The sequence below is a fragment of the Oncorhynchus masou genome, chromosome 6 (genome assembly GCF_036934945.1).
Source record: "Oncorhynchus masou masou isolate Uvic2021 chromosome 6, UVic_Omas_1.1, whole genome shotgun sequence".
NCBI classification, from domain to species: Eukaryota; Metazoa; Chordata; class Actinopteri; order Salmoniformes; family Salmonidae; genus Oncorhynchus; species Oncorhynchus masou.
The window spans coordinates 77991702-78019636 of record NC_088217.1 but is presented as its reverse complement, the minus strand read 5'-3'; the positions used below and the strand labels follow the sequence as shown (position 1 = coordinate 78019636).

General features: G+C 44.8%; 2 protein-coding genes across 2 annotated transcripts in view; one reads left to right on the top strand and one right to left on the bottom strand.

Annotated features, from left to right (window-relative positions):
* The first annotated feature begins 3114 nt into the window (after positions 1-3114).
* Positions 3115-12712, top strand: LOC135541210 (phospholipid phosphatase-related protein type 3-like). The gene is made up of 10 exons (XM_064967314.1): positions 3115-3198; positions 3360-3545; positions 3641-3767; positions 7610-7805; positions 8046-8103; positions 8403-8576; positions 8816-9028; positions 9103-9329; positions 9427-9919; positions 10335-12712. Exons 1-10 carry the CDS (start codon positions 3115-3117, stop codon positions 11106-11108), a joined length of 2532 nt encoding a protein of 843 aa, XP_064823386.1. The 3' UTR covers positions 11109-12712.
* Positions 12713-16536: 3824 nt separating this feature from the next.
* Positions 16537-27935, bottom strand: part of LOC135541704 (glutamate receptor ionotropic, NMDA 3B-like) — an 83464-nt gene continuing 72065 nt past the window's right edge. Inside the window, 5 exon segments of the mRNA XM_064968016.1 lie at positions 16537-18430; positions 18812-18948; positions 18950-19051; positions 23873-23940; positions 24510-24674. Coding sequence (XP_064824088.1) covers positions 17499-18430; positions 18812-18948; positions 18950-19051; positions 23873-23940; positions 24510-24674 — 1404 coding nt within the window. The 3' untranslated portion in view covers positions 16537-17498.

Sequence of the window (27935 nt, the reverse complement as noted above, 5' to 3'; positions counted from 1 at the left end):
TGGAGAGAGCGGAGGAGCGGGGTGACGTGAGAGAACTTGGGAAGGTTGAACACCAGACGGGCTGCGGCGTTCTGGATGAGTTGTAGGGGTTTAATGGCACAGGCAGGGAGCCCAGCCAACAGCGAGTTGCAGTAATCCATGACAAGTGCCTGGATTAGGACCTGCGCCGCTTCCTGTGTGAGGCAGGGTCGTACTCTGCGGATGTTGTAGAGCATGAACCTACAGGAACGGGCCACCGCCTTGATGTTAGTTGAGAACGACAGGGTGTTGTGTCTGTAGGTTAGTGCTGATAGGTTGGATTCTTCTCTGTTGTCTGTAGGTTAGTGCTGATAGCTTGGAGTCTTCTCTGTTGTCTGTAGGCTAGTGCTGGTAGTTTGGAGTCTTCTCTGTTGTCTGCAGGCTAGTGCTGATAGGTTGGAGTCTTCTCTGTTGTCTGTAGGCTAGTGCTGATAGGTTGGAGTCTTCTCTGTTGTCTGCAGGCTAGTGCTGGTCAGTTGGAGTCTTCTCTGTTGTCTGAAGGCTAGTGCTGGTCAGTTGGAGTCTTCTCTGTTGTCTGTAGGTTAGTGCTGATAGGTTGGAGTCTTCTCTGTTGTCTGTAGGCTAGTGCTGATAGGTTGGAGTCTTCTCTGTTGTCTGCAGGCTAGTGCTGATAGGTTGGAGTCTTCTCTGTTGTCTGCAGGCTAGTGCTGATAGGTTGGAGTCTTCTCTGTTCTCTGCAGGCTAGTGCTGATAGGTTGGAGTCTTCTCTGTTGTCTGCAGGCTAGTGCTGATAGGTTGGAGTCTTCTCTGTTGTCTGTAGGTTCGTGCTGATAGATTGGAGTCTTCTCTGTTGTCTGCAGGCTAGTGCTGATAGGTTGGAGTCTTCTCTGTTGTCTGCAGGCTAGTGCTGATAGGTTGGAGTCTTCTCTGTTGTCTGTAGGTTCGTGCTGATAGATTGGAGTCTTCTCTGTTGTCTGCAGGCTAGTGCTGATAGATTGGAGTCTTCTCTGTTGTCTGCAGGCTAGTGCTGATAGGTTGGAGTCTTCTCTGTTGTCTGCAGGCTAGTGCTGATAGGTTGGAGTCTTCTCTGTTGTCTGCAGGCTAGTGCTGATAGGTTGGAGTCTTCTCTATATGTATTTGTGAGTGAGTGATGAGTTTATTATCAGCCCAGCTGTGACCAGTCCAGGAGAAAAGGGGAGGGAGGTGGGTGGGTAGGGTGTGTCATGGTGTATGTGTATTTATAACCGTGGGGGAAAGGTTTGAATGTGTACATGTCAAGGTAAATCAGACAGTCAGAGGCAGAAGATGTGTGAGCGCATGAGTGCACGTTTGTTGAATGAAGAGAGCAAATACACACCGCAGCAGCAGTCACAGGCACGTGGTCAGAACCCAACCCAACCCCACCTACTGGGCTAGGTCTACCCACAACTAAACTAAACAAATATGAAAAGAGGAAGAGAGATGGGGGGGGGGTTCAGCATCTTTTTGCCTAAAATGAATAGCCTTTAAATTTAAAATAGAATGTTCTAAAAGGGGAATATATTCGAAGAAACACTCCGAATCAATCAGACACACATGCTTTCACTCATGCACGCGCATACCCAAACACACACCCAAATCCATCGCTTTGTTTTTCCCAGCTTTATGGTGGTGGCACTCCCCCATTGGGATTTTGGAGCGGTGAGAGGAGGGGCGTTTGTGTATGTGTGATGGAGCAGTCGGTCTCCTCCCCTCGTCTCCCCCCGCCCCCCATGCCTTTGTGTGCGCGAGGCTCTCTGTGAGCCGCGGTTCTTCAAGTGAGATATCGGTTCGTTTCTGAGCGCTGTTTGAGTTTGTGTGGGCTGTTCGAACATAGCGTGGCTGACTGGGACTGGGGTGAACCGGTAGAAGGCACGTGAAACCTCTGAGTGTATTCACACAGGGCGCGATCAGAAGGGAAAATAACGGAGAAATATCGAATATAGGACTTTTCCCTTTCGTTTTACCCATCTATAATTCTCTCGTCCTCTCAATCCGTGGAGAATCTGACCAACCCAAACAACCTGATGTGTGTGTATGTGTGTTTTGGGGGCGTAAAACAACTGGCAGCGCGTGAAGATGGATTAACGTTTGAACGGAACACTGGAGCAGCACGCTAGACCTCGGCGAGGGGGGAGGGCAAGACGGGCCTCTGCAAACACACACAACCCGCGGGACAGAGGTAATTTAGCGCTCTGTGTCTTTCTCTCTCTCTCTGTGTGTGTGTGTGTGTGTGTGTGTGTGTGTGTGTGTGTGTGTGTGTGTGTGTGTGTGTGTGTGTGTGTGTGTGTGTGTGTGTGTGTGGAGGAGAGGCAAGGCAGGGTGAGTCTGACACTAGTGTCTGAGAGAATCGATGTTTTTTAATCAGGACCGTTTTTTTCTCTCTCTCTGAGTTCAGGACCATGCAGTGGACAGCGCCATAGTTACAGTAGAATAACTCCGGGCAAAAGGAGTATGTATTGCATTGTGTGTGTCTCAACTCCCTGCTTCTCTCTCTCTGAGTTCAGGACCATGCAGTGGACAGCGCCATAGTTACAGTAGAATAACTCCGGGCAAAAGGAGTATGTGTCGCATTGTGTGTGTCTCAACTCCCTGCTTCTCTCTCTCTGAGTTCAGGACCATGCAGTGGACAGCGCCATAGTTACAGTAGAATAACTCCGGGCAAAAGGAGTATGTGTCGCATTGTGTGTGTCTCAACTCCCTGCTTCTCTCTCTCTGAGTTACTGTAACTATGGCGCTGTCCTGGGTCCACTCCATTGTCCTGAATTTAGAGAGAGAAGTGGGAAACAGATAGCACACCATTGAGGCTTGTTTGTGTGTTTGTGTGTGTGTTTGTGTTTGTGTGTGTGTGTTCTGATGTTCCGTTAATTTGGAGTTGAGGGACCAACCCAACAGATGTGCATTCAGCTATTTACTATTAGCTTCGGGTTGCTTCAGAGGACCAGTCTGAGACCAAGCAGATGTTTGCCAATGTGGAAGTAGTAGCAGAATATGACTGAACAAGCTGATAATGTGCAACAACGCCTCTGTAATGTATGCCACCTGGAACGCCACCAGTGTGATGACTAACCCCTCCCCTTCTGTCTGTTCCTAGACTCTGATTGGGCCAACACCAGGATGATGTCGTCACCAAAAGCCAAGACCAAGAAGAAACCTCCCAAAGACAGTATGACACTTCTATCATGCTTCTACTTCATAGAGGTGTGTGTGTGTGTCCAATATAACTGCATTTAATGTATACCACTCACTATGGCTGTTAGTAAGACAATGTCTCCCTCTTACCTCTCTCCCTTTCTCTCTGTCTCTCCCTTGCTCGCCTTCACTCTCTCTCTCTCTCTCTCTCTCTCTCTCTTTCTGTCTAGCTCCCCATCGTCCTCTCCTCCCTTGTCTCTCTCTACTTCATGGAGTTGACGGACCTGTTGTCCCCGGCGACCCCTGGGTTCCATTGCTATGACCGGGACCTGTCGTTGCCCTACCTGGAGACAGGAGACGAACTGATCCCTCTGCTGATGTTACTGAGCCTGGCCTTCGCAGGACCGGCTGCCTCGGTTAGTACACACACCGTCAGAACCGAGAATCAATAGACTGATCAATGAACAGCCTATCAGGGTGCATGACTAATTGTGTGTGTGTGTGTGAATAGATCATGCTAGGTGAAGGGCTGGTGTATTGTTACCAGTCCAGAGTCAAACAGAGTAAAGCTGAAGGATCCACCATCACTGGAGGGTGTAACTTCAACTCCTTCCTACGGAGGACTGTTCGCTTTGTTGGTACATACCTGTTATTTACGCTTGAATCCTCGAGGGGGAGTGGACAGGTGCACACTTCATGTAATAATGCTAGCCTAGGGAGAGAATCTACATCAGAGAGTAATGCTAGCCTAGGGAGAGAATCTACATCAGAGAGTAATGCTAGCCTAGGGAGAGAATCTACATCAGAGAGTAATGCTAGCCTAGGGAGAGAATCTACTTCAGAGAGTAATGCTAGCCTAGGGAGAGAATCTACATCAGAGAGTAATGCTAGCCTAGGGAGAGACTCTACATCAGAGAGTAATGCTAGCCTAGGGAGAGAATCTACTTCAGAGAGTAATGCTAGCCTAGGGAGAGAATCTACTTCAGAGAGTAATGCTAGCCTAGAGAGAGAATCTACATCAGAGAGTAATGCTAGCCTAGGGAGAGAATCTACATCAGAGAGTAATGATAGCCTAGGGAGAGAATCTACATCAGAGAGTAATGCTAGCCTAGGGAGAGAATCTACATCAGAGAGTAATGCTAGCCTAGAGAGAGAATCTACATCAGAGAGTAATGATAGCCTAGGGAGAGAATCTACATCAGAGAGTAATGATAGCCTAGGGAGAGAATCTACTTCAGAGAGTAATGATAGCCTAGGGAGAGAATCTACTTCAGAGAGTAATGCTAGCCTAGAGAGAGAATCTACATCAGAGAGTAATGCTAGCCTAGGGAGAGAATCTACTTCAGAGAGTAATGCTAGCCTAGGGAGAGAATCTACATCAGAGAGTAATGATAGCCTAGGGAGAGAATCTACATCAGAGAGTAATGATAGCCTAGGGAGAGAATCTACTTCAGAGAGTAATGCTAGCCTAGGGAGAGAATCTACTTCAGAGAGTAATGATAGCCTAGGGAGAGAATCTACATCAGAGAGTAATGATAGCCTAGGGAGAGAATCTACTTCAGATAGTAATGATAGCCTAGGGAGAGAATCTACATCAGAGAGTAATGATAGCCTAAGGAGAGAATCTACATCAGAGAGTAATGATAGCCTAGGGAGAGAATCTACATCAGAGAGTAATGCTAGCCTAGGGAGAGAATCTACATCAGAGAGTAATGCTAGCCTAGGGAGAGAATCTACATCAGAGAGTAATGCTAGCCTAGGGAGAGAATCTACATCAGAGAGTAATGCTAGCCTAGGGAGAGAATCTACATCAGAGAGTAATGCTAGCCTAGGGAGAGAATCTACATCAGAGAGTAATGATAGCCTAGGGAGAGAATCTACATCAGAGAGTAATGATAGCCTAGGGAGAGAATCTACATCAGAGAGTAATGCTAGCCTAGGGAGAGAATCTACATCAGAGAGTAATGCTAGCCTAGGGAGAGAATCTACATCAGAGAGTAATGCTAGCCTAGGGAGAGAATCTACATCAGAGAGTAATGCTAGCCTAGGGAGAGAATCTACATCAGCGAGTAATGCTAGCCTAGAGAGAGAATCTACATCAGAGAGTAATGCTAGCCTAGAGAGATAATCTACATCAGAGAGTAATGATAGCCTAGGGAGAGAATCTACATCAGAGAGTAATGATAGCCTAGGGAGAGAATCTACATCAGAGAGTAATGATAGCCTAGGGAGAGAATCTACATCAGAGAGTAATGCTAGCCTAGGGAGAGAATCTACTTCAGAGAGTAATGCTAGCCTAGGGAGAGAATCTACATCAGAGAGTAATGCTAGCCTAGAGAGAGAATCTACATCAGAAAGGAATGATAGCCTAGGGAGAGAATCTACTTCAGAGAGTAATGCTAGCCTCGGGAGAGAACCTACTTCAGAGAGTAATGCTAGCCTCGGGAGAGAATCTACTTCAGAGAGTAATGCTAGCCTAGGGAGAGAATCTACATCAGAGAGTAATGCTAGCCTAGAGAGAGAATCTACATCAGAAAGGAATGCTAGCCTAGGGAGAGAATCTACTTCAGAGAGTAATGCTAGCCTAGAGAGAGAATCTACATCAGAGAGTAATGATAGCCTAGGAGAGATGTAGAGGGAATGAGGACGGGGGAGAGAGAGATAGAATGAGGAGAGAATGTAGAGGGACAGGGAGAGAGAGAGAGATGTAGAGGGAATGAGGACAGGGGAGAGAGATGTAGAGGGAATGAGGACGGGGAAGAGAGATGTAGAGGGGAGGACGGGGGAGAGAGAGATGTAGAGGGAATGAGGACGGGGGAGAGAGAGATGTAGAGGGAATGAGGACAGGGGAGAGAGATGTAGAGGGAATGAGGACAGGGGAGAGAGAGATGTAGAGGGAATGAGGACGGGGGAGAGAGAGATGTAGAGGGAATGAGGACGGGGGAGAGAGAGATGTAGAGGGAATGAGGACGGGGGAGAGAGAGATGTAGAGGGAATGAGGATGGGGGAGAGAGAGATGTAGAGGGAATGAGGACGGGGGAGAGAGAGATGTAGAGGGAATGAGGACGGGGGGAGAGAGATGTAGAGGGAATGAGGACGGGGGAGAGAGAGATGTAGAGGGAATGAGGACGGGGGAGAGAGAGATGTAGAGGGAATGAGGATGGGGAGAGAGAGATGTAGAGGGAATGAGGACGGGGGAGAGAGAGATGTAGAGGGAATGAGGACGGGGGAGAGAGAGATGTAGAGGGAATGAGGACGGGGGAGAGAGAGATGTAGAGGGAATGAGGACGGGGGAGAGAGAGATGTAGAGGGAATGAGGACGGGGGAGAGAGAGATGTAGAGGGAATGAGGACAGGGGAGAGAGAGATTTAGAGGGAATGAGGACGGGGAGAGAGAGATGTAGAGGGAATGAGGACGGGGGAGAGAGAGAGATGTAGAGGGAATGAGGACGGGAGAGAGAGAGAGATGTAGAGGGAATGAGGACAGGCGAGACATCTTCAGATGTTTCAGATAACTGTTACGTGGTGCTCCTCCCTCCCCCTCTCTCTCCTCCATCCCTTCTCCCTGTCTCCCCCTCTCTCCTTCTCCATCCCTTCTCCCGGTCTCCCTCTCTCTCTCTCCCCCATCCCTTCTCCCTGTCTCCCCTTCTCTCCTCCTCCATCCCTTCTCCCGGTCTCCCTCTCTCTGCTCCTTCCTTTCTTCCCTTCTCCCTGTCTCCCCCTCTCTCCTTCTCCATCCCTTCTCCCGGTCTCCCTCTCTCTCTCTCCCCCATCCCTTTTCCCTGTCTCCCCCTCTCTCTCCCCCATCCCTTCTCCCTGTCTCCCCCTCTCTCTCCTTCATCCCTTCTCCCGGTCTCCTCCCCCATCCCTTCTCCCTGTCTCCCCCTCTCTCTCCTCCATCCCTTCTCCCGGTCTCCTCCTCCATCCCTTCTCCCTGTCTCCCCCTCTCTCCTCCATCCCTTCTCCCGGTCTCCTCCTCCATCCCTTCTCCCTCTCTCTCCTCCTTCCTTCCTTCCTTCCTTCCTTCCTTCCTTCCTTCCTTCCTTCCTTCCTTCCTTCCTTCCTTCCTTCCTTCCTTCCTTCCTTCCTTCCTTTCTCCCTGTCTTCCCCTCTCTCCTTCTCCATCCCTTCTCCCTGTCTCCCCCTCTCTCCTCCTCCATCCCTTCTCCCTTCTCCCTGTCTCCCCCTCTCTCCTCCCCCATCCCTTCTCCCTGTCTCCCCCTCTCTCCCTCCATCCCTTCTCCCGGTCTCCTCCTCCATCCCTTCTCCCTGTCTCCCCCTCTCTCCTCCTCCATCCCTTCTCCCTGTCTCCCCCTCTCTCTCCTCCATCCCTTCTCCCGGTCTCCTCCTCCATCCCTTCTCCCTGTCTCCCCCTCTCTCCTCCTCCATCCCTTCTCCCTGTCTCCTGGCTCTCTCCTCCTCCATCCCTTCTCCCTGTCTCCTGGCTCTCTCCTCCTCCATCCCTTCTCCTTCTCTCCCAGGTGTTCATGTGTTTGGTCTCCTGGCAACAGCCCTAATGACGGACATCATCCAATTGGCTACTGGTTATCCCACCCCTTTCTTCCTGACTGTCTGTCAGCCCAATTACACGCTGCCTGGGATATCATGTGACCAGAACAACTACATTACACAGGACATCTGCTCTGGTAAAGATCTGTATGCCATCCTGTCAGCCAGGTAAAAATAAAAAAAACACACACACACACACACACACACACACACACACACACACACACACACACACACACACACACACACACACACACACACACACACACACACACACACACACACACACACACACACTCTCTCTTTGTGTTCTCCAGCTTCAATTAAACCTCCACCTCTCATTCTCTCTCTCTGCATCACGTCTCCCTCTCTCTCCCTGATTCTTACTCTCCCTCTCCTTCTCTTCAGGAAAACATTTCCGTCCCAGCATGCAACGCTCTCAGGCTTCGCTGCTGTCTACATCTCTGTAAGCACTGACGGCTACTAACTTGTCCGCCTGCCTGCCTGCCTGCCTGCCTGCCCGCCTGCCCGCCTGCCCGCCTGCCTGCCTGCCTGCCTGTCTGCCTGCCTGTCTGCCTGCCTGTCAGCCTGCCTGCCTGCCTGCCTGCCTGCCTGTCTGCCTGCCTGTCTGCCTGCCTGCCTGTCTGTCTGTCTGCCTGCCTGACTGACTTTATGAAGATGCATTTGAAGTTAAAATTGGAAACATTGCCATCCGCAATAGTTCTAACTTTGTGTGTGTGTGCATGCGTACTTCCGTGTGTGTAGATGTATTTGAACAGTGTGATCAGTAGTAGTACTAAGCTGGTGAAGCCGGTGCTGGTGTTTGGATACTGTCTGGCTGCGGGTATAGCCGGACTGACTCAGATCACACAACACCGCTGCCATCCCAGAGATGTCTATGTTGGCTACGCCATAGGAGCTGGCATAGGAGTCTACCTGGTGAGTGTGTGTGTGTGGGGGGGGCGTGACTTTGTGTTTGTGCGGGACTTTGTGTGTGTCTTGGGGGGGGGGTAGACTGAGAGAGAGATTGGAATTAATCATCTTTTAAGAGTTCTCAGGGGGAGAATTTCACTGTTATTTTTTTAGATGGCCTGTCTCAACAGATTTCACGCTTCCATCCCTCTCTCTCTATTTCCATCTCCACCTCTCCTTCCCCTCCCTCTGTGCCCTCCCTCTAGTCTCTGTATGCAGTAGGTAACTTCAGGTCATCCGAGGAGGACTGCCTCCCCCAGCCTGTCCGGAGGGCTGCGTCCCCCCCCCAGCAGCAGAGGGAGGTGGTGGTGAGGGGAAGAGCCCAGAGAGGTCATGCTTCTCAGCACGGCTCTCTGTACCGCAGCAAGACACCCAGACCCTCAGACAGCAGGGAGGAACTGGGCACTGGACGCTGCAAGGTACGAGATGAAGGGAGATAGGTTGTGTATTCGTGGTTAGTATTAGTAGTTAGCCACACTATGTTGTTCTGTAGGTTCGTAGGGAGAAGGCCAGCGTAGCATCTCTGAAGAGGGCCAGTGCTGACGTGGAGCTCCTGGCACCCCGCGGCCCCATGGGAAAGGAAACCATGGTAACATTCAGCAATACCTTACCCCGCGTCGCCAACGGCAGCAGCAGCACCTCGCCCCCCGGAGACGACCCCTCCAACCAGCGGCACATGACCTTCCACCTGTCCTTCGACCCCCGCAGGTCACAACCAAGGTACGTTTGTGGCTAGTGTGTGTTGTAGGTGTGTGTCATACAACCCTGGTATTAATCATCAAGTCAAACATATCATGTGTGATCTGTGATCTGTCAGGCTGCGACCACCACTGGTGCAGGAGTGGAGACAGCAGAGCTCTACGGAGAGACGGAGCGAGGAGGAGGGAGAGACGGACACATCTGGCGGAGGAGAGGGAGGAGCAGGAGGAGGGGGAGAGGCAGGGGAGACAGGGGTGATGAATCCTCCCTCCCTTTATCCGATGGTACAGTCGGCCAATAGAGCCGTTGCCACAGCTACCCCAGCGCCAGCCCCACTAGTGCATATCCCTAAGGAGGGGATTAGACACCCCCCTCCTGTCTCCCCTCTACCTCCTACTGTCTCCCCTCTACCTCCTACTGTCTCCCCTCTACCTCCTTCTGTCTCCTCTCTACCTCCCCCCGTCTCCCCTAAGAGCGCGGTGACGCGTGCCAGGTTGATGTCACTCAACCAGGGAGGGGAACGAGTCAGGGAGGGGCCTATCCCTGTGACGACTCCGCGTGTGCCCCACCAGCCGCCCAATCAGCCGCCCAATCAGCCGCGAGTGGCGCAGGTGAGATAAATATCAAATCTGAGTTAGTTAAAATGAACTGTTGATTTACATTCTAACTAGATGAAGTAACTTGTTAAATGAACTATTGATTTACATTCTAACTAGATAAGTAACTAGCTAAATGAACTGTTGATTTACATTCTAACTAGCTGAAGTAACTAGTTAAATGAACTGTTGATTTACATTCTAACTAGATGAAGTAACTTGTTAAATGAACTGTTGATTTACATTCTAACTAGATGAAGTAACTAGCTAAATGAACTGTTGATTTACATTCTAACTAGCTGAAGTAACTAGCTAAATTAACTGTTGATTTACATTCTAACTAGCTGAAGTAACTAGCTAAATGAACTGTTGATTTACATTCTAACTAGCTGAAGTAACTAACTAACCATCTCCTCTGTTCATCCTATAGGTCATTGCCATGTCCAAGCAGCATGGACCAATCAGCTCCTCTGCCAAGGGCTCTGACTCCACCTCTTCCTGTGGGGGAGGGTCTTCAACAGGAAGCTCTGAGTCGCCGTACTACCGGGTCCCCTCCGACCGTGACAGCCACACCGGGAGTGTTTCCGGGAGCGTTACCGGGAGTATTGTCACCATCGACGCTCACGCCCCTCATCACCCTGTGGTCAGGGTGTCTAGCAGTGTCTGTACCGGGAGTAACGGGACCCTGGGGGCCAGAGTAACAGCTGCCGGTAACGGGACCCCCTGGGAGCGGAGGAACACCACCAGCAGGGGCGTCGGTGAGCAGGGCCAGAGGGGGGCGCTGCAGCGCCAGGAGAAAGTCTCCGCACTGGAATATCGGGAATACCGAACACTTCCTGTGAAATCAAACTCTATCTGCTCCTTCTCGCCCAGCGAGACAGATTCCACCACCCTGCCTCCCCCTCCTCACCCCATCTCCTCTCCACTCCCTCCCTTCTCTTCCTCCCCCCTGCCTCCCCCTCCTCAACCCATCTCCTCCCCCCTCCCTCCCCCTTCTCCCCACTCCTACTCACCCCTCCCTCCCCCTCCTCCCCACCTCTACTCCCCTCTCCCTCCCCCTCCTCATCCAGATCTGCTGTTGGACAGTTACTCCCCCCCCCTCCCCCGCTCTATGACCCTCCCCCGCCGGCCCACTGTCTCAGCCCACAGCCGCGCTGATCAAGAAGTCTATTACAAGACCATGCAGACGGAGAGGAGATTATAACGTGACATAGAGGGGTTATAATAGACAGTAACACTACTAAAAACAGACTACGAGGTCAGAAGAGAAAATAGGGGACCTTACAGAGCGAGAGGTTATAAGATGACATAGATAAATTAAGATCGACAGTAGTACCTCTACATAACCATACAGTCAGGGGACGTTATTAAATGTAACACATTTTGGGGAGACCTAACAGTCAGGGGAAGTTATTAAATGTAACACATTTTGGGGAGACCTAACAGTCAGGGGAAGTTATTAAATGTGACACCGTTAGGGAGACCTAACGGTCAGGAGAACTACTACATGACTTAAATGAGTGAGAGGAGGTTATGAGACGACTTAGGAGTTAAAATGTAATATAATGGAGGTTATAACTTGGCGTAGAGGAGTCACAATGATCCAGAACACTACTCCAATACTGAGAAAGGGTCCAGATGGAAACAGACAAATAGCTGATCTTCAAGACACTGCAGAGTAGGAGAAGGACATGAGATGACTTAAAGAAGTTAAGATGCGACATAACAGCAAAACCTACTGTTAAGTCAAGGTCTAACAGTAGTGGAGGTTATAACGCGACATAGAACACTGCTCAGTCAGGGTCTAACAGTGGAGGTGGAGCGTGTGAACGAAGGTCTTCAGGAGCATGGAGACTGGATCACTAAAGACAACAGAAACAATAGCAGCTCTAGTAGTTGGTTTACCACCGACTACTATCTGACTAGACTATACAACTATACTGACTATACTCACCAGCTGTACTATACTATACTGTATATAGGATCTCTCAGGTTTCCATTCCACTGACTTACTGTAGAGACGAAGAAGAGGAGGGGAAAAGGAGGAAGGAAAGTGAACATCTCGGAGAGGATTACTACAGTAAACAAAGAGGGGGAGACAAAGACTGGAGGGAACATTTGGCTTAACAATGTGAACATATCCACACAGACACACATAGCCGCGGGAAGTAGTTTGCTGGTGGGGTTCCGCGCTACAGACTGCTAACACAGTGCACTACTTTTAGGAAAAATTGAATTTTGGGATTTTAGATATGATTTTTAATTCAGATTAAAACACACACACACACACACACACACACACACACACACACACACACACACACACACACACACACACACACACACACACACACACACACACACACACACACACACAGACTCAACTCCAATTGTATAAAATTACATGCAATAATATAAATGATTTTTAAGCACATTTGTTGCTAATCAAACCCCCACTGACAATACAATAAGATAAATGGTGACTAAAGACTGCGTAGACTTGTGGGGGTGGTCTGTGTGCATCGGTTGCCTAGTAGCAGAATGACTTGTTCTGTAGTGGATATCCTCTTTTGATAATAGAACTGTTGAATACTGGTGTTAGTCTGCATGTGTATGTGTGTGAGGGTGTGTCTGTCTTGCATGTGTGTTTCTGTGTGTGAATGAGTGTATTCTACTTCATTGTGTTTCTATGAACTTGCATTATGACTTCTAAGAAACAGAAATGCTGCCTTTTCCAGAGATGTCATTTACTTACCTTTTTGTCTTTATTACCAATGTAAATACTAATATTATATTACTCTCCTTTTTCATGGGCTACTGTTTTTTTTAACTTGTGTTTCCAGGTAATGGTTTTAAACTCCTTGACTAAGGAAACATCTATTTGCAAATTCATTGAATTTTATGTGACTGACCGGCATTGGTGGTTTATGTGTCTCAAGACCGTGTTAGCCCACTGAGCTGAAGCACAGACATTAGGTTGGATGAGTCTTTAGTTGTCAAGAATACAGCTGTTATCCCTGGAGTAGTGAAAAAGATCCTCTATTGACACACACACACACACACAATGCGACACATACTCCTTTTGCCCGGAGTTATTCTACTGTAACTATGGCGCTGTCCACTGCATGGTCCTGAACTCAGAGAGAGAGAAGCAGGGAGTTGAGACACACACAATGCAATACATACTCCTTTTGCCCGTAACTATGAGTTATTCACTGTAACTATGGCGCTGTCCACTGCATGGTCCTGAACTCAGAGAGAGAGAAGCAGGGAGTTGAGACACACACAATGCAATACATACTCCTTTTGCCCGGAGTTATTCTACTGTAACTATGGCGCTGTCCACTGCATGGTCCTGAACTCAGAGAGAGAGAAGCAGGGAGTTGAGACACACACAATGCAATACATACTCCTTTTGCCCGGAGTTATTCTACTGTAACTATGGCGCTGTCCACTGCATGGTCCTGAACTCAGAGAGAGAGAAGCAGGGAGTTGAGACACACACAATGCAATACATACTCCTTTCTCTCAGTTATTCTACTGTAACTACCCGCTGTCCACTGCATGGTCCTGAACTCAGAGAGAGAGAAAAAACGGTCCTGATTAAAAAACATCGATTCTCTCAGACACTAGTGTCAGACTCACCCTGCCTTGCCTCTCCTCCACACACACACACACACACACACACACACACACACACACACACACACACACACACACACACACACACACACACACACACACACACACACACACACACACACACACACACACACACACACACACACACACACGCACAAGGATGTGGGTTGTTATCAGATATCTTTAATGAATTCTACTATTGGTTAGTCCCTGCTAACCCCTTGTAAAATCTATACTCCTAATACAGAGACAGGGATATGAAAGAGAAGGGAGGGGTAAAGAGAGAGAGCGAGGGAAGGAGGAGAGAGAGTTAGTCCCCCCTCCCACTGAGGGCTGAGTCAGTCCTGGTTAACTATCCCTAGGGTCCTCACCATCTGGCCTCTATACACACACACACACACACACACACACACACACACACACACACACACACACACACACACACACACACACACACACACACACACACACACACACACACACACACACACACACACACACACACACACACACACACACACACACACACACACACTCCATCACAGACATCTCAACACTCTGCAGCAGTGTGTGTGTGTAGGACTGTCCGGAGGACTGAGGTGGCCTTCATATGAGGGGTGATTCAACAGAACAACACAAAGGCCTCCGCTCTGTCTGTCTCATTCCCTTCTCTGTCTCAAACCCTTCTCTATGTCTCTCCATATCTTTCTCTACTGTCTGTCCATATCGCTCTCTCTGCTGTCTGTTCATATCTCTTACTGTCTCTACGGTCTGTCCATATCTCTTTCTCTCTCTACTGTGTCCATAGCTCGTTCTCTCTCTCTGTCTGTCCATATCTCCTTCTCTCTCTACTGAGTCCATATCTCTTTCTCTCTCTACTGTGTCCATATCTCTTTCTCTCTGTCTGTCCATATCTCTTTATCTCTCTACTGTGTCCATATCTCTTTCTCTCTCTACTGTGTCCATAGCTCGTTCTCTCTCTCTGTCTGTCCATATCTCCTTCTCTCTCTACTGAGTCCATATCTCTTTCTCTCTCTCTGTCTGTCCATATCTCTTTCTCTCTCTACTGTGTCCATATCTCTATCCCTATACTGTCTGTCCATATCTCTACTCTGTCCATATCTCTTTCTCTCTCTACTGTGTCCATATCTCTTTCCCTATACTGTCTGTCCATATCTCTACTCTGTCCATATCTCTTTCTCTCTCTACTGTGTCCATATCTCTTTCCCTATACTGTCTGTCAATTTCTCTCTCTACTGTATCCATATCTCTCTCTACTGTATCCATATCTCTCTCTACTGTGTCCATATCTCTCTCTACTGTGTCCATATCTCTCTCTACTGTGTCCATATCTCTTACTGTCTCTACTGTCTGTCCATATCTCTCTCTACTGTCTGTCCATATCTCTCTCTACTGTCTGTCCATTTCTCTACTGTCTGTCCATTTCTCTCTGCTGTATCCATTTCTCTCTCTACTGTCTGTCCATATCTCTCTCTACTGTATCCATATATCTCTCTACTGTCTGTCCATATCTCTCTCTACTGTATCCATATATCTCTCTACTGTCTGTCCATATCTCTCTCTACTGTATCCATATATGTCTCTACTGTCTGTCCATATCTTTCTCTACTGTATCCATATATGTCTCTACTGTCTGTCCGTATCTCCCTCTACTGTATCCATATATCTCTCTACTGTCTATCCATATCTCTCTCTACTGTATCCATATATGTCTCTACTGTATCCATATCTCTCTCTACTGTATCCATATCTCTTTCTCTCTCTACTGTCTGTCCATATCTCTCTCTACTGTATCCATATCTCTCTCTACTGTATCCATATCTCTCTCTCTCTACTGTTTGTCCATATCTCTCTACTGTATCCATATCTCTCTACTGTGTCCATATCTCTTTCTCTCTCTACTGTCTGTCCATTTCTCTCTCTACTGTATCCATATCTCTCTCTACTGTACCCATATCTCTCTCTATCTACTGTCTGTCCATATATGTCTCTACTGTATCCATATCTCTCTCTACTGTATCCATATCTCTCTCTACTGTATCCATATCTCTCTCTACTGTGTCCATATATCTTTCTCTCTCTACTGTCTGTCCATATATCTCTCTACTGTGTCCATATCTCTCTCTACTGTCTGTCCATATCTCTTTCTCTCTCTACTGTCTGTCCATATCTCATACTGTCTCACTTCTCACAGAGACATGACGGGACGGAGATGTAGAAAGAGATAAAGAGAGAACAACAAACAGTGATGCAGAAAGATATATTTTAGGATGCGTGGGTTAATGTGTGTGTGTGTTCTAACATGCGTGACTAAGACTAAAATATCCTGCAGGCTTCACACAGACCAGAGTCACTGAGAATGGGGACTGTGTGTGTGCATATATATTCCCCTACCTCTGCTCCGTATGCCTGAGTAAATATGTAAATATGTCAGATGTATAACATCCATACATTTAGATACAACTGTTGTCTGACCTCATTTTGTTCACTGTGACACACACACACTCTCACACACACACTCAGATAAATCTGAGCTTTGATTCATAAGAGTGAGGCGCAGCAGTGTTCTAATTGCTCGTCAGGATCATGTAATCAGAGCGTGTGATTTTGGGTGGATTAACGATGAGAGGTTTGTCTTTTAATTTCACAGCGAATTACTATAACTGGGTGATTGTGTGTGTGTGCACACCTTTATGTGTGATTGTGTGTATGTGTTGGGGGTGTGGGGGGGCATCTCTGTGTTGCTAAATATCACAGAATTGAGGGAAAGACAAAATGAAAATTGTTATTACCATGACAGTGAAATATTATAATATTTTCCTTCTCATCCATGAAATAATGTTTCAGTTGCTTAGTTGAGTAGGTTGTGTGTGTGTGTGTGTGTGTGTGTGAGAGAGAGAGAGAGATCCAGGCACCACCTTGTGGTATAGACTGTCATTACAGTCTGTGGTAATTTGTTGCATTTTAAAACCAGTATATAAATGTTTAATTTAAAAATATGGAAATGATATACAACAACATGATACGAGTCCCAATAATATGCTGATACAATTATGTTGTGTGTGAGAATATAGCTGTTGTTATAGGCAGCATTATGGGACACCGAACACGACCCATCAACCAGAACAACATATCTACAACACTCCTCAGTCCTCTACAGGTAACCTAGCAACCTGCATCTCTTCTAAAACACCCGCTATTGGCTGAAATACAACCGCCTTTTCTCTGTCCACGTCCACCTTTTTCATCCACTTCCAGGTTCGACTTTTGTTACATACATTTGACACCACCATGACATCCAACATACAAATTCCATTAAAGTAAATTCAATTCAACTGCATAGTATCAAACCAACTCAAGGTCCTTATAGAGGATGAGACAGGACAATGACAGTGGACACGTGTAGTTTGCCCTCTGGGATAGCCGATTCTTACCCGGTCGGGCGGAGATAGCACTTGATTGAACATTTAGGAGCCCCATGTGTACCTTGACCCACTCAGAACTGACTACCTGGGGTTTATACATTAGTCACAAACCATTGCAACGGGAACCGTTCGCCCCAAACAGAAAAACCTGCAACAAAAACGAGAGATTCTATTGGACAAATTCAGGTCGGTCCCTTCCCGTTTTGTTCTGTTTGCTTCTGTTTGGTTCCTAGTGAACACAACCCAGGGGTACGAGATGAAGAGCGAGAGAGCTATTAGTAGTTAGAAACAAAAATGAAACACACCTAGTGGAGACAAACAGTAGATGGGTAAAGTTCTGATCAGACATTTTGTTAACAGACAGCAGCCGTTGACATCAGAGGCAAATGGACCAGTGCCACATCTCTGTCACTGTTTTTTTTAACTCATCATCATTTGGACCTGTTAGATTCTTTTCCAGCCCTATAATTGGTCTTTTGTGTTCTAATACATAACCAATCAAATGACTAACACAAACTCTTCTGGGTGTCCATGGGGGCGGGACGTTCTCTAACCAGATTCCCAGTGCCGGCACTGGATTGGCTAGCTCTCAGTCTGTCCAGACTCGCCCCTGTCCGTGTTTGGACAGTTCTCCCCCTCTCCTGGTCTTTCACTGCACCTGATTGCCTGGCTCTTCCTCTCTCCAGGCTGGTGGAGTTATGTGATTGGACAGTTCTTTCTCCCTGCAGTGTATTGACAGCACCTGATTGGTTGGTTGTCTCTCTGTCCAGGCTGGTGGAGGTTTTTGATTGGATCTCTCTCCTCCTCTGTAGGATGGTCAGAGCTTCTGATTGGCTGTTCCTCCCTGTCTGCAGAATGTTGGAGGCATGTGATTGGCTGCTCCCATTTCTGTCCAGGCTTTTTGATTGGTCATCTCGGTCTCTCTCAGTTTCTGATTGGTGTAACAGTCTGTCCCTGTCTGTGTCCTGTCTGGCTGTTTGTCTCAGAGTGGAACTGTCCCTGCCTGTCCTGTCTCTGTCTCTGTCTCTGTCCAGGCTGCAACAGAGGTTTGATCTGCCACTCCTCCCTTTCTCCTGGTTGAGCCCCTCTCTCTCTTCCTTGGTTCTATCTTTCTCTGCGTTGGTTCTCACTCTCTCCAGGCTTTGTGACTGGCCAACCTTGTCTTTCTCCAGTTTGACAGCAGTAGCTGTGCTCTGGTTCATTTTATGGTTCTCCAGGCAGGTTTGTATCTCGGCCCTCCTGGCCACGGCGTCTCTCAGCTGGGCTGTGAACGTCTCGATCCTCCCCTGGACCTCCTGGAGCTCTCCCTCCCACAGGAAGGCTTGGTTGCCTGGGTTCCCCAGAGGAGGCAGGGCCAGGCCGGGGGAGGCCAGGGCCGATGCTGGGCCACCGTTAGCATGCAGGCCAACCTGAGGAGGAGATAAACCACCCAGACACCCTGGAACAGACAGGGGAAGACAGAAACTATGTGTGACCTTTTCTCTGAATCTCATTGAAGGGAATGTGATTTGTGGATTCAAATAAAGCATGTAAAGTGTGTGTGTGGTTTGGTACTATCCTTGTGGGTCCCAGAAGTTCTACTAAAGGATAGTGAAACAAGGAAAATTCTGGGGACATTTCGCTGATCCCCACAGGGAAAACGTGTATTTTAGGCTTAGTGCTTAGGTATAGGGTTAGAACTAGGGTTAGGTTTAGTTTTAGGGTTAGGTGTTAAGGTTAATGATTAGGGGTTAGGGAAAATAGGATTTTGAATGGGAATAAATGTTTTGGTCCCCACAAGGACGGTTAAACAAATGTGTGTGTTAGAGTGAGTGTGTACCTCCCAGGCCGTGTCGCCCCACCATGCCAGGACGTCCCCAGAACGAGGCGGTGTGTGTGTGTAGACGGTAGCTGTGTAGACTCTCCAGATCAAAGTGGACCCTCTTGTTCTCCTTGATGTCCCGGGCAGGAGAGGAGGGCTGAGGAGGAGGGGGGCAGGCAGGGGGAAGACGGGGGAGGAGGAGGGCGAGGCTGCTGGTGTCTGTGGAGGCTGCAGCTGTCAGAGACACATGGGGAGGAACTGGGGGAGAGAGAGAGAGGGGGAGAGAGAGGGGGAGAGAGAGAGAGGGGGAGAGAGAGAGAGGGGGAGAGAGAGGGGGAGAGAGAGGGGGGGGAGAGGGGGAGAGAGGGGGGGGGGGAGAGAGGGGGAGAGAGAGGGGGGGAGAGGGGGAGAGAGAGGGGGGGAGAGTGAGAGAGAGAGAAAGAAAGGTAATATTGACAATATTGATAACCTATACTGTAATAAAGATAGTATTTATAAACTATACTCTAATATAGATAGTATTGATAACCAATTCTGTAATATAGACAGTATTGATAACCTATACACTAATATAGATAGTATTGATAACCTATACTGTAATATAGATAGTATTGATAACCTATAACGCAATATAGAGTATTGATAACCTATCATTTAATATAGAGAGTATTGATAACATATAGCGTAATTTAGAAATTATTGATTATCTATACTGTAGAATAGATAGTATTGATAACATATACTGTACTATTGACAGTATTGATGACATTTACTGTAATATTGCCAGTATTGATAACCTATACTCTAATATAGATAGTATTGATAATCTATACTCTACTATATATATAGTATTGATAACCTATAATGTAATATAAATATTTTTGATAACCTATATGGTAATATAGAGATTATTGATAAACTATACTGTAATTTAGACAGTATTGATAACATATACTCTAATATAGGCAGTATTAATAACCTATACTGTAATATGGATAGTATTGATAAACTATACTCTAATATAGACAGTATTGATAACTCAGACTGAAATATAGATATTATTGATAACCTATAATGTAATATATACAGTATTGATAACCTATACTCTAATATAGACAGTATTGATAACCTATACTCTAATATAGACAGTATTGATAACCTATACTCTAATATAGACAGTATTGATAACCTATATCCTAATATAGACAGTATTGATAACCTATACTCTAGTAGAGACAGGATTGATTACCTATACTATAATATACAGTATTGACAACCTATACTATGTCATAGACAGTATTGATACCCTATAGTCTAATGTAGACAGTATTGATAACCTATACTCTAATATAGACAGTACTGATACCCTATAGTCTAATGTAGACAGTATTGATAACCTATACTCTAGTAGAGACAGTATTGATAACCTATACTCTAGTAGAGACAGTATTGATAACCTATACTCCAGTAGAGACAGTATTGATACCCTATAGTCTAATGTAGACAGTATTGATACCCTATACTCTAATATAGACAGTATTGATACCCTATTGTCTAATGTAGACAGTATTGATACCCTATACTCTAATATAGACAGTATTGATAACCTATACTCTAGTAGAGACAGTATTGATAACCTATACTCCAGTAGAGACTGTATTGATACCCTATAGTCTAATGTAGACAGTATTGATACCCTATACTCTAATGTAGACAGTATTGATAACCTATACTCCAGTAGAGACTGTATTGATACCCTATAGTCTAATGTAGACAGTATTGATAACCTATACTCTAATATAGACAGTATTGATAACCTATTGTCACCCCTTGGTCTTAGTATTTTGTGTTTTAGTTTATTAGTTATTCAGACCAGGGTGTGACATGGGTTTATTATGTATTGTAGTTTCATATTGGGGTTTGTAGTAGTTGGGATTGTAGCTGATTAGGGGTGTGTGTGTGTTTATAGGTTTGGCTGCCTGAGGCGGTTCTCAATCAGAGTCAGGTGATTCTCGTTGTCTCTGATTGGGAACCGTATTTAGGTAGCCTGGTTTTAACCTTTGTATTTCGTGGGTGATTGTTCCTGTCTCTGTGTTAGTGTGCACCAGTCAGGCTGTAATAGGTTTCACGTTCAATTTGTTGTTTTTTGTATTTATTAAGTTATTTCATGTATAGTTCGTTTGTTTGTTTTCACATTAAACATGAGTAACTATACGCTGCATTTGGTAACCGACTCTTTCAACAAAAGAAGATATTGATACACCTATACTCTAATATAGACAGTATTGATAACCTATACTCTAATATAGACAGTATTGATAACCTATACTCTAATATAGACAGTATTGATAACCTATACTCTAATATAGACAGTATTGATAACCTATACTCTAATATAGACAGTATTGATAACCTATACTCTAATATAGACAGTATTGATAACCTATACTCTAATATAGACGATATTGATAACCTATACTCTAATATAGACAGTATTGATAACCTATACTCTAATATAGACAGTATTGATAACCTATACTCTAATATAGGCAGTATTGATAACCTATACTGTATATAGACAGTATTGATAACCTATACTCTAGATAGAGACAGTATTGATAACCTATACTCTAATATAGACAGTATTGATAACCTATACTCTAATATAGATAGTATTGATAACCTATACTCTAATATAGACAGTATATATTCATTAGATAACCTATACTGTAATATAGAATATTGATAACCTATACTCTATATAATAGACAGTATTGATAACCTATACTCTAATATAGACAGTATTGATAACATATACTCTATATGGATAGTATTGATAACCTATACTGTAATATAGATAGATTGATAACCTATAACTCTAATATAGATAGTATTGATAATCTATGATAACCTATACTATACTAATATAGACAGTATTGATAAACTATACTGTAATTTAGACAGTATTGATAACTATACTCTAATATAGGCAGTATTGATAACCTATACTGTAATATAGATAGTATTGATAACTATACTCTAATATATATATAGTATTGATATATAATGTAATATAAATATTTTTGATAACCTATATAGATATTGATAAACTATACTGTAATATAGACAGTATTGATAACATATACTCTAATATAGGCAGTATTAATAACCTATACTGTAATATAGATAGTATTGATAAACTATACTCTAATATAGACAGTATTGATAACCTATATATCCCTATACTCTAATATAGACAGTATTGATAACCTATACTCTAATATAGACAGTATTGATAACCTATACTCTAATATAGAGTATTGAATAACCTATACTATTGTAATATGATAGTATTGATAACCTATACTCTAATATAGACAGTATTGATAACAGTATACTCTAGTATATTATTGATAACCTATATTGATAACCTATACTCTAATATAGACAGTATTGATAACCTATACTCTAATATAGACAGTATTGATAACCTATACTATTGATAACCTATATATGGATAGTATTGATAACCTATACTGTATAGACTATTGATAACCTATAACTATAGAGTATTGATAACCTAATAATAGACAGTATTGATAACCTATACTAATTTAGAAATTATTGATTATCTATATGTAGAATAGACAGTATTGATACCTCTATATAGACTATAGTCTAATGTAGACAGTATTGATAACCTATACTCTAGATAGTATTGATAATCCTATACTCAGTATTTTTTGATAACCTAATATAGAGATTATTGATAAACTATACTGTAATTTAGACAGTATTGATAACCAATATAGTAGAGACAGTATTGATAACCTATACTATATATATAGTATTGATAACCTATAGTCTAAGACAGTATTGATAACATATACTCTAATATAGGCAGTATTGAATATGGATAGTATTGATAAACTATACTCTAATATAGACAGTATTGATAACCTATACTCTAGTAGAGACTATAATGTAATATATACAGTATTGATACCCTATAGTCTAATGTAGACAGTATTGATAACCTATACTCTAATATAGACAGTATTATTAATAACCTATTGTCACCCCTTGGTCTTAGTATTTTGTGTTTTAGTTTATTAGTTATTCAGACCAGGGTGTGACATGGGTTTATTATGTATTGTAGTTTCATATTGGGGTTTGTAGTAGTTGGGATTGTAGCTGATTATGTATAGGTGTGTGTGTGTTTATAGGTTTGGCTGCCTGAGGCGGTTCTCAATCAGAGTCAGGTGATTCTCGTTGTCTCTGATTGGGAACCGTCTTATTTATTAGTTATTCAGACCAGGTGTAGCCTGGTTTTCGCTTTGACGGTATTTCGTATTTATTTCGTGGGTGATTGTTCCTGTCTCTGTGTTAGTGTGCACCAGTCAGGCTGTAATAGGTTTCACGTTCCGTTTGTTGTTTTTTGTATTTATTAAGTTATTTCATGTATAGTTCGTTTGTTTGTTTTCACATTAAACATGAGTAACTTACACGCTGCATTTCGGTCCGACTCTCTTTCAACAAAAGAAGAACGACGTTACACCTATACTCTAATATAGACAGTATTGATAACCTATACTCTAGTAGAGACAGTATTGATAACCTATACTATAATATAGACAGTATTGATAACCTATACTCTAATATAGACAGTATTGATAACCTATACTCTAATATAGACAGTATTGATAACCTATACTCTAGTATAGACGGTATTGATAACCTATACTCTAATATAGACGATATTGATAACCTATACTCTAATATAGACAGTATTGATAACCTATACTCTAATATAGACAGTATTGATAACCTATACTCTAGTATAGACGGTATTGATAACCTATACTCTAATATAGACGATATTGATAACCTATACTCTAATATAGACAGTATTGATATCCTATACTCTAATATAGACAGTATTGATAACCTATACTCTAATATAGACAGTATTGATAACCTATACTCTAATATAGACAGTATTGATAACCTCTGCTCTAATATAGACATTATTGATAACCTATACTCTAATATAGATAGTATTGATCAGTGTTTCTCTACTTGTGGTCCAGGCCAATCAACTCTTTCCCTACGTCCTTGTAAGGGGTGTTCAGGGCTCGATGGATCTTCTGTCAACAGATAGATGATACAACACAGATGAGAGAACATTCACTCAATAAAGATCACCTTGATAATATCACCTTGTTAAGATCACCTTGTTAAGATAACAGTGCTAAGATCACCTTGCTAAGATAACAGTGGTAAGATCACCTTGCTAAGATAACAGTGGTAAGATCACCTTGCTAAGATAACAGTGGTAAGATCACCTTGTTAAGATAACAGTGGTAAGATCACCTTGCTAAGATAACAGTGGTAAGATCCCATTGTTAAGATCACCTTGATAATATCACCTTGTTAAAATCCCATTGTTAAGATCACCTTGATAAGATCACAGTGGTAAGATCACCTTGTTAAGATAACAGTGGTAAGATCACCTTGCTAAGATAACAGTGGTACGATCCCATTGTTAAGATCACCTTGATAAGATCACAGTGGTAAGATGACCTTGATAAATCACTTTGATAATATGGTTTTAAAATTGTGAAATTCTAATTGTCTTAGATACTATTAAAAGCGTGGTGGCTTGCTATAGATCTAGTTCATGAGTGTGTGTGTGTGTGTTTGTGTACCTACATACCTGGCTGGTATGCAACCAGTAGGTGAGTGTGTGTGACCGCCGTAGCCGGGGCAGAGCAAAGTGATAGAAGGTATGTTCAGCTGCCAAGGTAAAGATGGCTCCAACCACCCCCACACACAACATCACAAACAGGCCTGAGAAATGATCTATCCCCATCGATAAATTCTGGGAGAGAGAGAGAGTCAGAAAGAGGGAGAGATAAAGGGCAAGAGAGGGAGCGAGAGAGAGACAGAAAGAGGTAGAGATAGAGGGCAAGAGAGGGTGTGAGAGAGAGAGAGAGAGACAGAAAGAGGGAGAGATGGAGGGCAAGAGAGGGTGTGAGAGAGAGAGACGAGCGAGAGAGACAGAAACAGAGGGAGAGAGATAGCGGGCAAGAGAGGGTGAGAGAGAGAGAGAGGAGAGAGAGACAGAAAGGGTAGAGATAGAGGGCGAGAGAGAGACAGAAAGAGGGAGAGAGATATAGAGCGCAAGAGAGGGTTAGAGAGAGGGAGAGAGAGGGTGAGAGAGGGAAAGAGATAGGGGTGAGAGAGGGTGGGAGAGAGGGGAGAGAGAGGGAGAGAGAGGGTGAGAGAGGGTGAGAGAGGGAGAGAGAGGGAGAGAGAGGGTGAGAGAGGGAAAGATAGGGTGAGAGAAGGTGAGAGAGGGAAATAGAGGGTGAGAGAGGAAAGAGAGTGTGAGAGGGTTAGAGAGGGAGAGAGAGGGAAAGAGAGGGAAAGAGGGTTAGATAGAGGGTGAGTGAGGGAGAGAGGGAGAGAGAGGGGTGAGAGAGGGGAAATAGAGGGAGAGAGAGGGTGAGAGAGGGAGAGAGGGTGAGAGAGGGTGAGAGAGGAAAGATAGGGTGAGAGAAGGTGAGAGAGGGAAATAGAGGGTGAGAGAGGGAAAGAGGGGTGTTAGAGAGGGAAGAGAGGGTGAGAGAGAGGAAAGAGAGGGTGAGAGAGGGTGAGAGAGGTGAGAGAGGGAGAGGGGAGAGAGAGGGTGAGAGAGGGAAAGAGAGAGGGTGAGAGAAGGTGAGAGAGGGAGAGAGGGGTGAGAGAGGGAGAGAGGGAAAGAGAGGGTGAGAGAGGGTGAGAGAGGGAAGAGAGGGTGAGAGGGTGAGAGAGGGAGAGAGGGTGAGGGTGAGAGAGGGGAGCAGTCAGTGACTACTCTTCCTGGGGTGAGAGAGGGAAATACAGAAGGTGAGAGAGGGCATCATATAGAGAGGGAAATAGAGGGTGAGAGAGGGAAAGAGAGTGTGAGAGGGTTAGAGAGGGTGAGAGAGAGGGAAAGAGAGGGAAAGGGAAAGAGGGGTTAGATAGGTCTCGTAGTTAGCTGCTGCTGAGGCAGTCAGTGACTACTCTTCCTGGGGTCCAAACAGGAAACACAACACAACAAATAAAATACATATTATACATACTGTAAATATACATACGTCGTACTACATTTACATTACAATTTATTCATTCAGCAGACGCTCCCATCCAGACTGACCCACAGCTAGTGCAATCATCTTAAGATAGAAACCACATATAACAGAGGCAAAATACAATCCAAAATGCATTAAATGGTCTATGTGTCTTCACAGTCCCCATTTTGCCTTACGGTATGAGGTTGACTGTGGTTCCAACAGTGGCCTCTAGATGGCAGAGTGAACCAGTAGTTCCACTTTCTCCGTCACCTGACATCATACCATCACTGGCTCTGAGTAAAACTCGAGCCAGTTGCTTCCACCTATCAGTGATGACCTTAACGGGGCAATCTGCAGTTGCTACAATTTTGGTGAGAATGTATCCATTTCGCTACACTCGCATTGACATCTGCTAACCATGTGTATGTGACAAATAACATTTGATTTGATTTGATTGATTCTTGAAGAGTATAACTTACTAATTACTGCCTCATGAGCTTAGTTCAACTGTCGTACCCCATCAAAACACTATTTATTTAACCCTTATTTTACCAGGTAAGTTGACTGAGAACACATTCTCATTTACAGCAACAATCTGGGCAATAGTTACAGGGGAGAGGAAGGGGGATGAATGAGCCAATTGGAAACTGGGGATGATTAGGTGACTGTGATGGTATGAGGGCCAGATTGGGAATTTAGGTTTCACACCCCTACTCTTACGATAAGTGCCATGGGATCTTTAGTGACCACAGAGAGTCAGGACACCCATTTAACATTCCATCAGATAGACAGCACCCTACACATGTCAATGTCCCCAATCACTGCCCTGGGGCATTGGGATATTTTTTTTAGACCAGAGGAAAGAGTGCCTCCTACTGGCCCTCCAACACCACTTCCAGCAACATCTGGTCTCCCATCCAGGGACCAACCCTGGTTAGCTTCAGAAGCCAGCCAGCAGTGAGATGCTGGGTGGTATGCTGTAGGGTGGTATGCTGTAGGGTGGTATGCTGTAGGGTGGTATGCTGTAGGGTGGTATGCTGTAGGGTGGTATGCTGTAGGGTGGTATGCTGTAGGGTGGTATGCTGTAGGGTGGTATGCTGTAGGGTGGTATGCTGTAGGGTGGTATGCTGTAGGGTGGTATGCTGTAGGGTGGTATGCTGTAGGGTGGTATGCTGCTGGCTGAAAAATATTAGCTTGTTTTACTCAAATGTGTGTAAACATAGTAAATGTAAACAAGCACTATATAATCTCGAAAATGTTGATATCATGGATGGTCAATCCTAGCATCCATAGCGCTGTCTATGAATTTGTGAGTGGTTAGATTTCTCCAGCCCCTTCCCTCAGCTTTTTACTGAAACAGGGGAAAGCGCTTTGTTTTAGTTTCAACTGCAGATTGCCCCTTTTAAGAAGGTAGGAAGTATTCAAACAGGACCATGACCTTCTCTCTCTGCCATCCCATAATAACCATCTCCATCCCCATGATCTACAGGGACACAAGTCTTCTGACCAGAACGAATAGCACACATACACTCATTACCACACGCTGCACGCAAACACGGTCTCTATGGGCAACTACAAGTACACTTATCAGGCAAAACACTGCCATCGTTTCTCTGTCTATTTCCTCTGGAAGCACCTGGAACGACACAAGGTGATGTGAGCCACCCCATGTGACCCAGAGGTACAGCTTGGATCGTGGACTTCTGTCCTGCCTCGTTGTTATTCTGTAGAACTGCCTTAAGTCTGCTCTATATGTATTCTATCAACATTTTATCAGGAAAGCAAAAAGATTGCCCCTTTATTAGAAGGTAGGAATATATGATATGTCCTCTGCACACTTGGCCTCCACATCACTCTCCAGCAACATCTAGTCATCACAGACACTCATTACCAGCCAGCGCTGACCCACAGCTAGGCAACTACAAGACACTTAAGGGGTGGTATGCAAAACACTGGTATGCTGTAGGGTGGTATGCTGCTGGCTGAAAAATATTAGCTTGTTTTACCAAATGTGAAACATAGTAAATGTAAACAAGCACATA

What these genes read in the sequence shown, in the direction of transcription:
- LOC135541210 (XM_064967314.1), top strand. Translation starts at nt 3,115, where the DNA reads ATGATGTCGTCACCAAAAGCCAAGACCAAGAAGAAACCTCCCAAAGAC. An exon ending in TCGCAGGACCGGCTGCCTCG is followed by an intron (nt 3,546 to 3,640) that starts GTTAGTACACAC and finishes GTGTGTGAATAG; the next exon opens with ATCATGCTAGGTGAAGGGCT. An exon ending in TCGCTGCTGTCTACATCTCT is followed by an intron (nt 8,104 to 8,402) that starts GTAAGCACTGAC and finishes CCGTGTGTGTAG; the next exon opens with ATGTATTTGAACAGTGTGAT.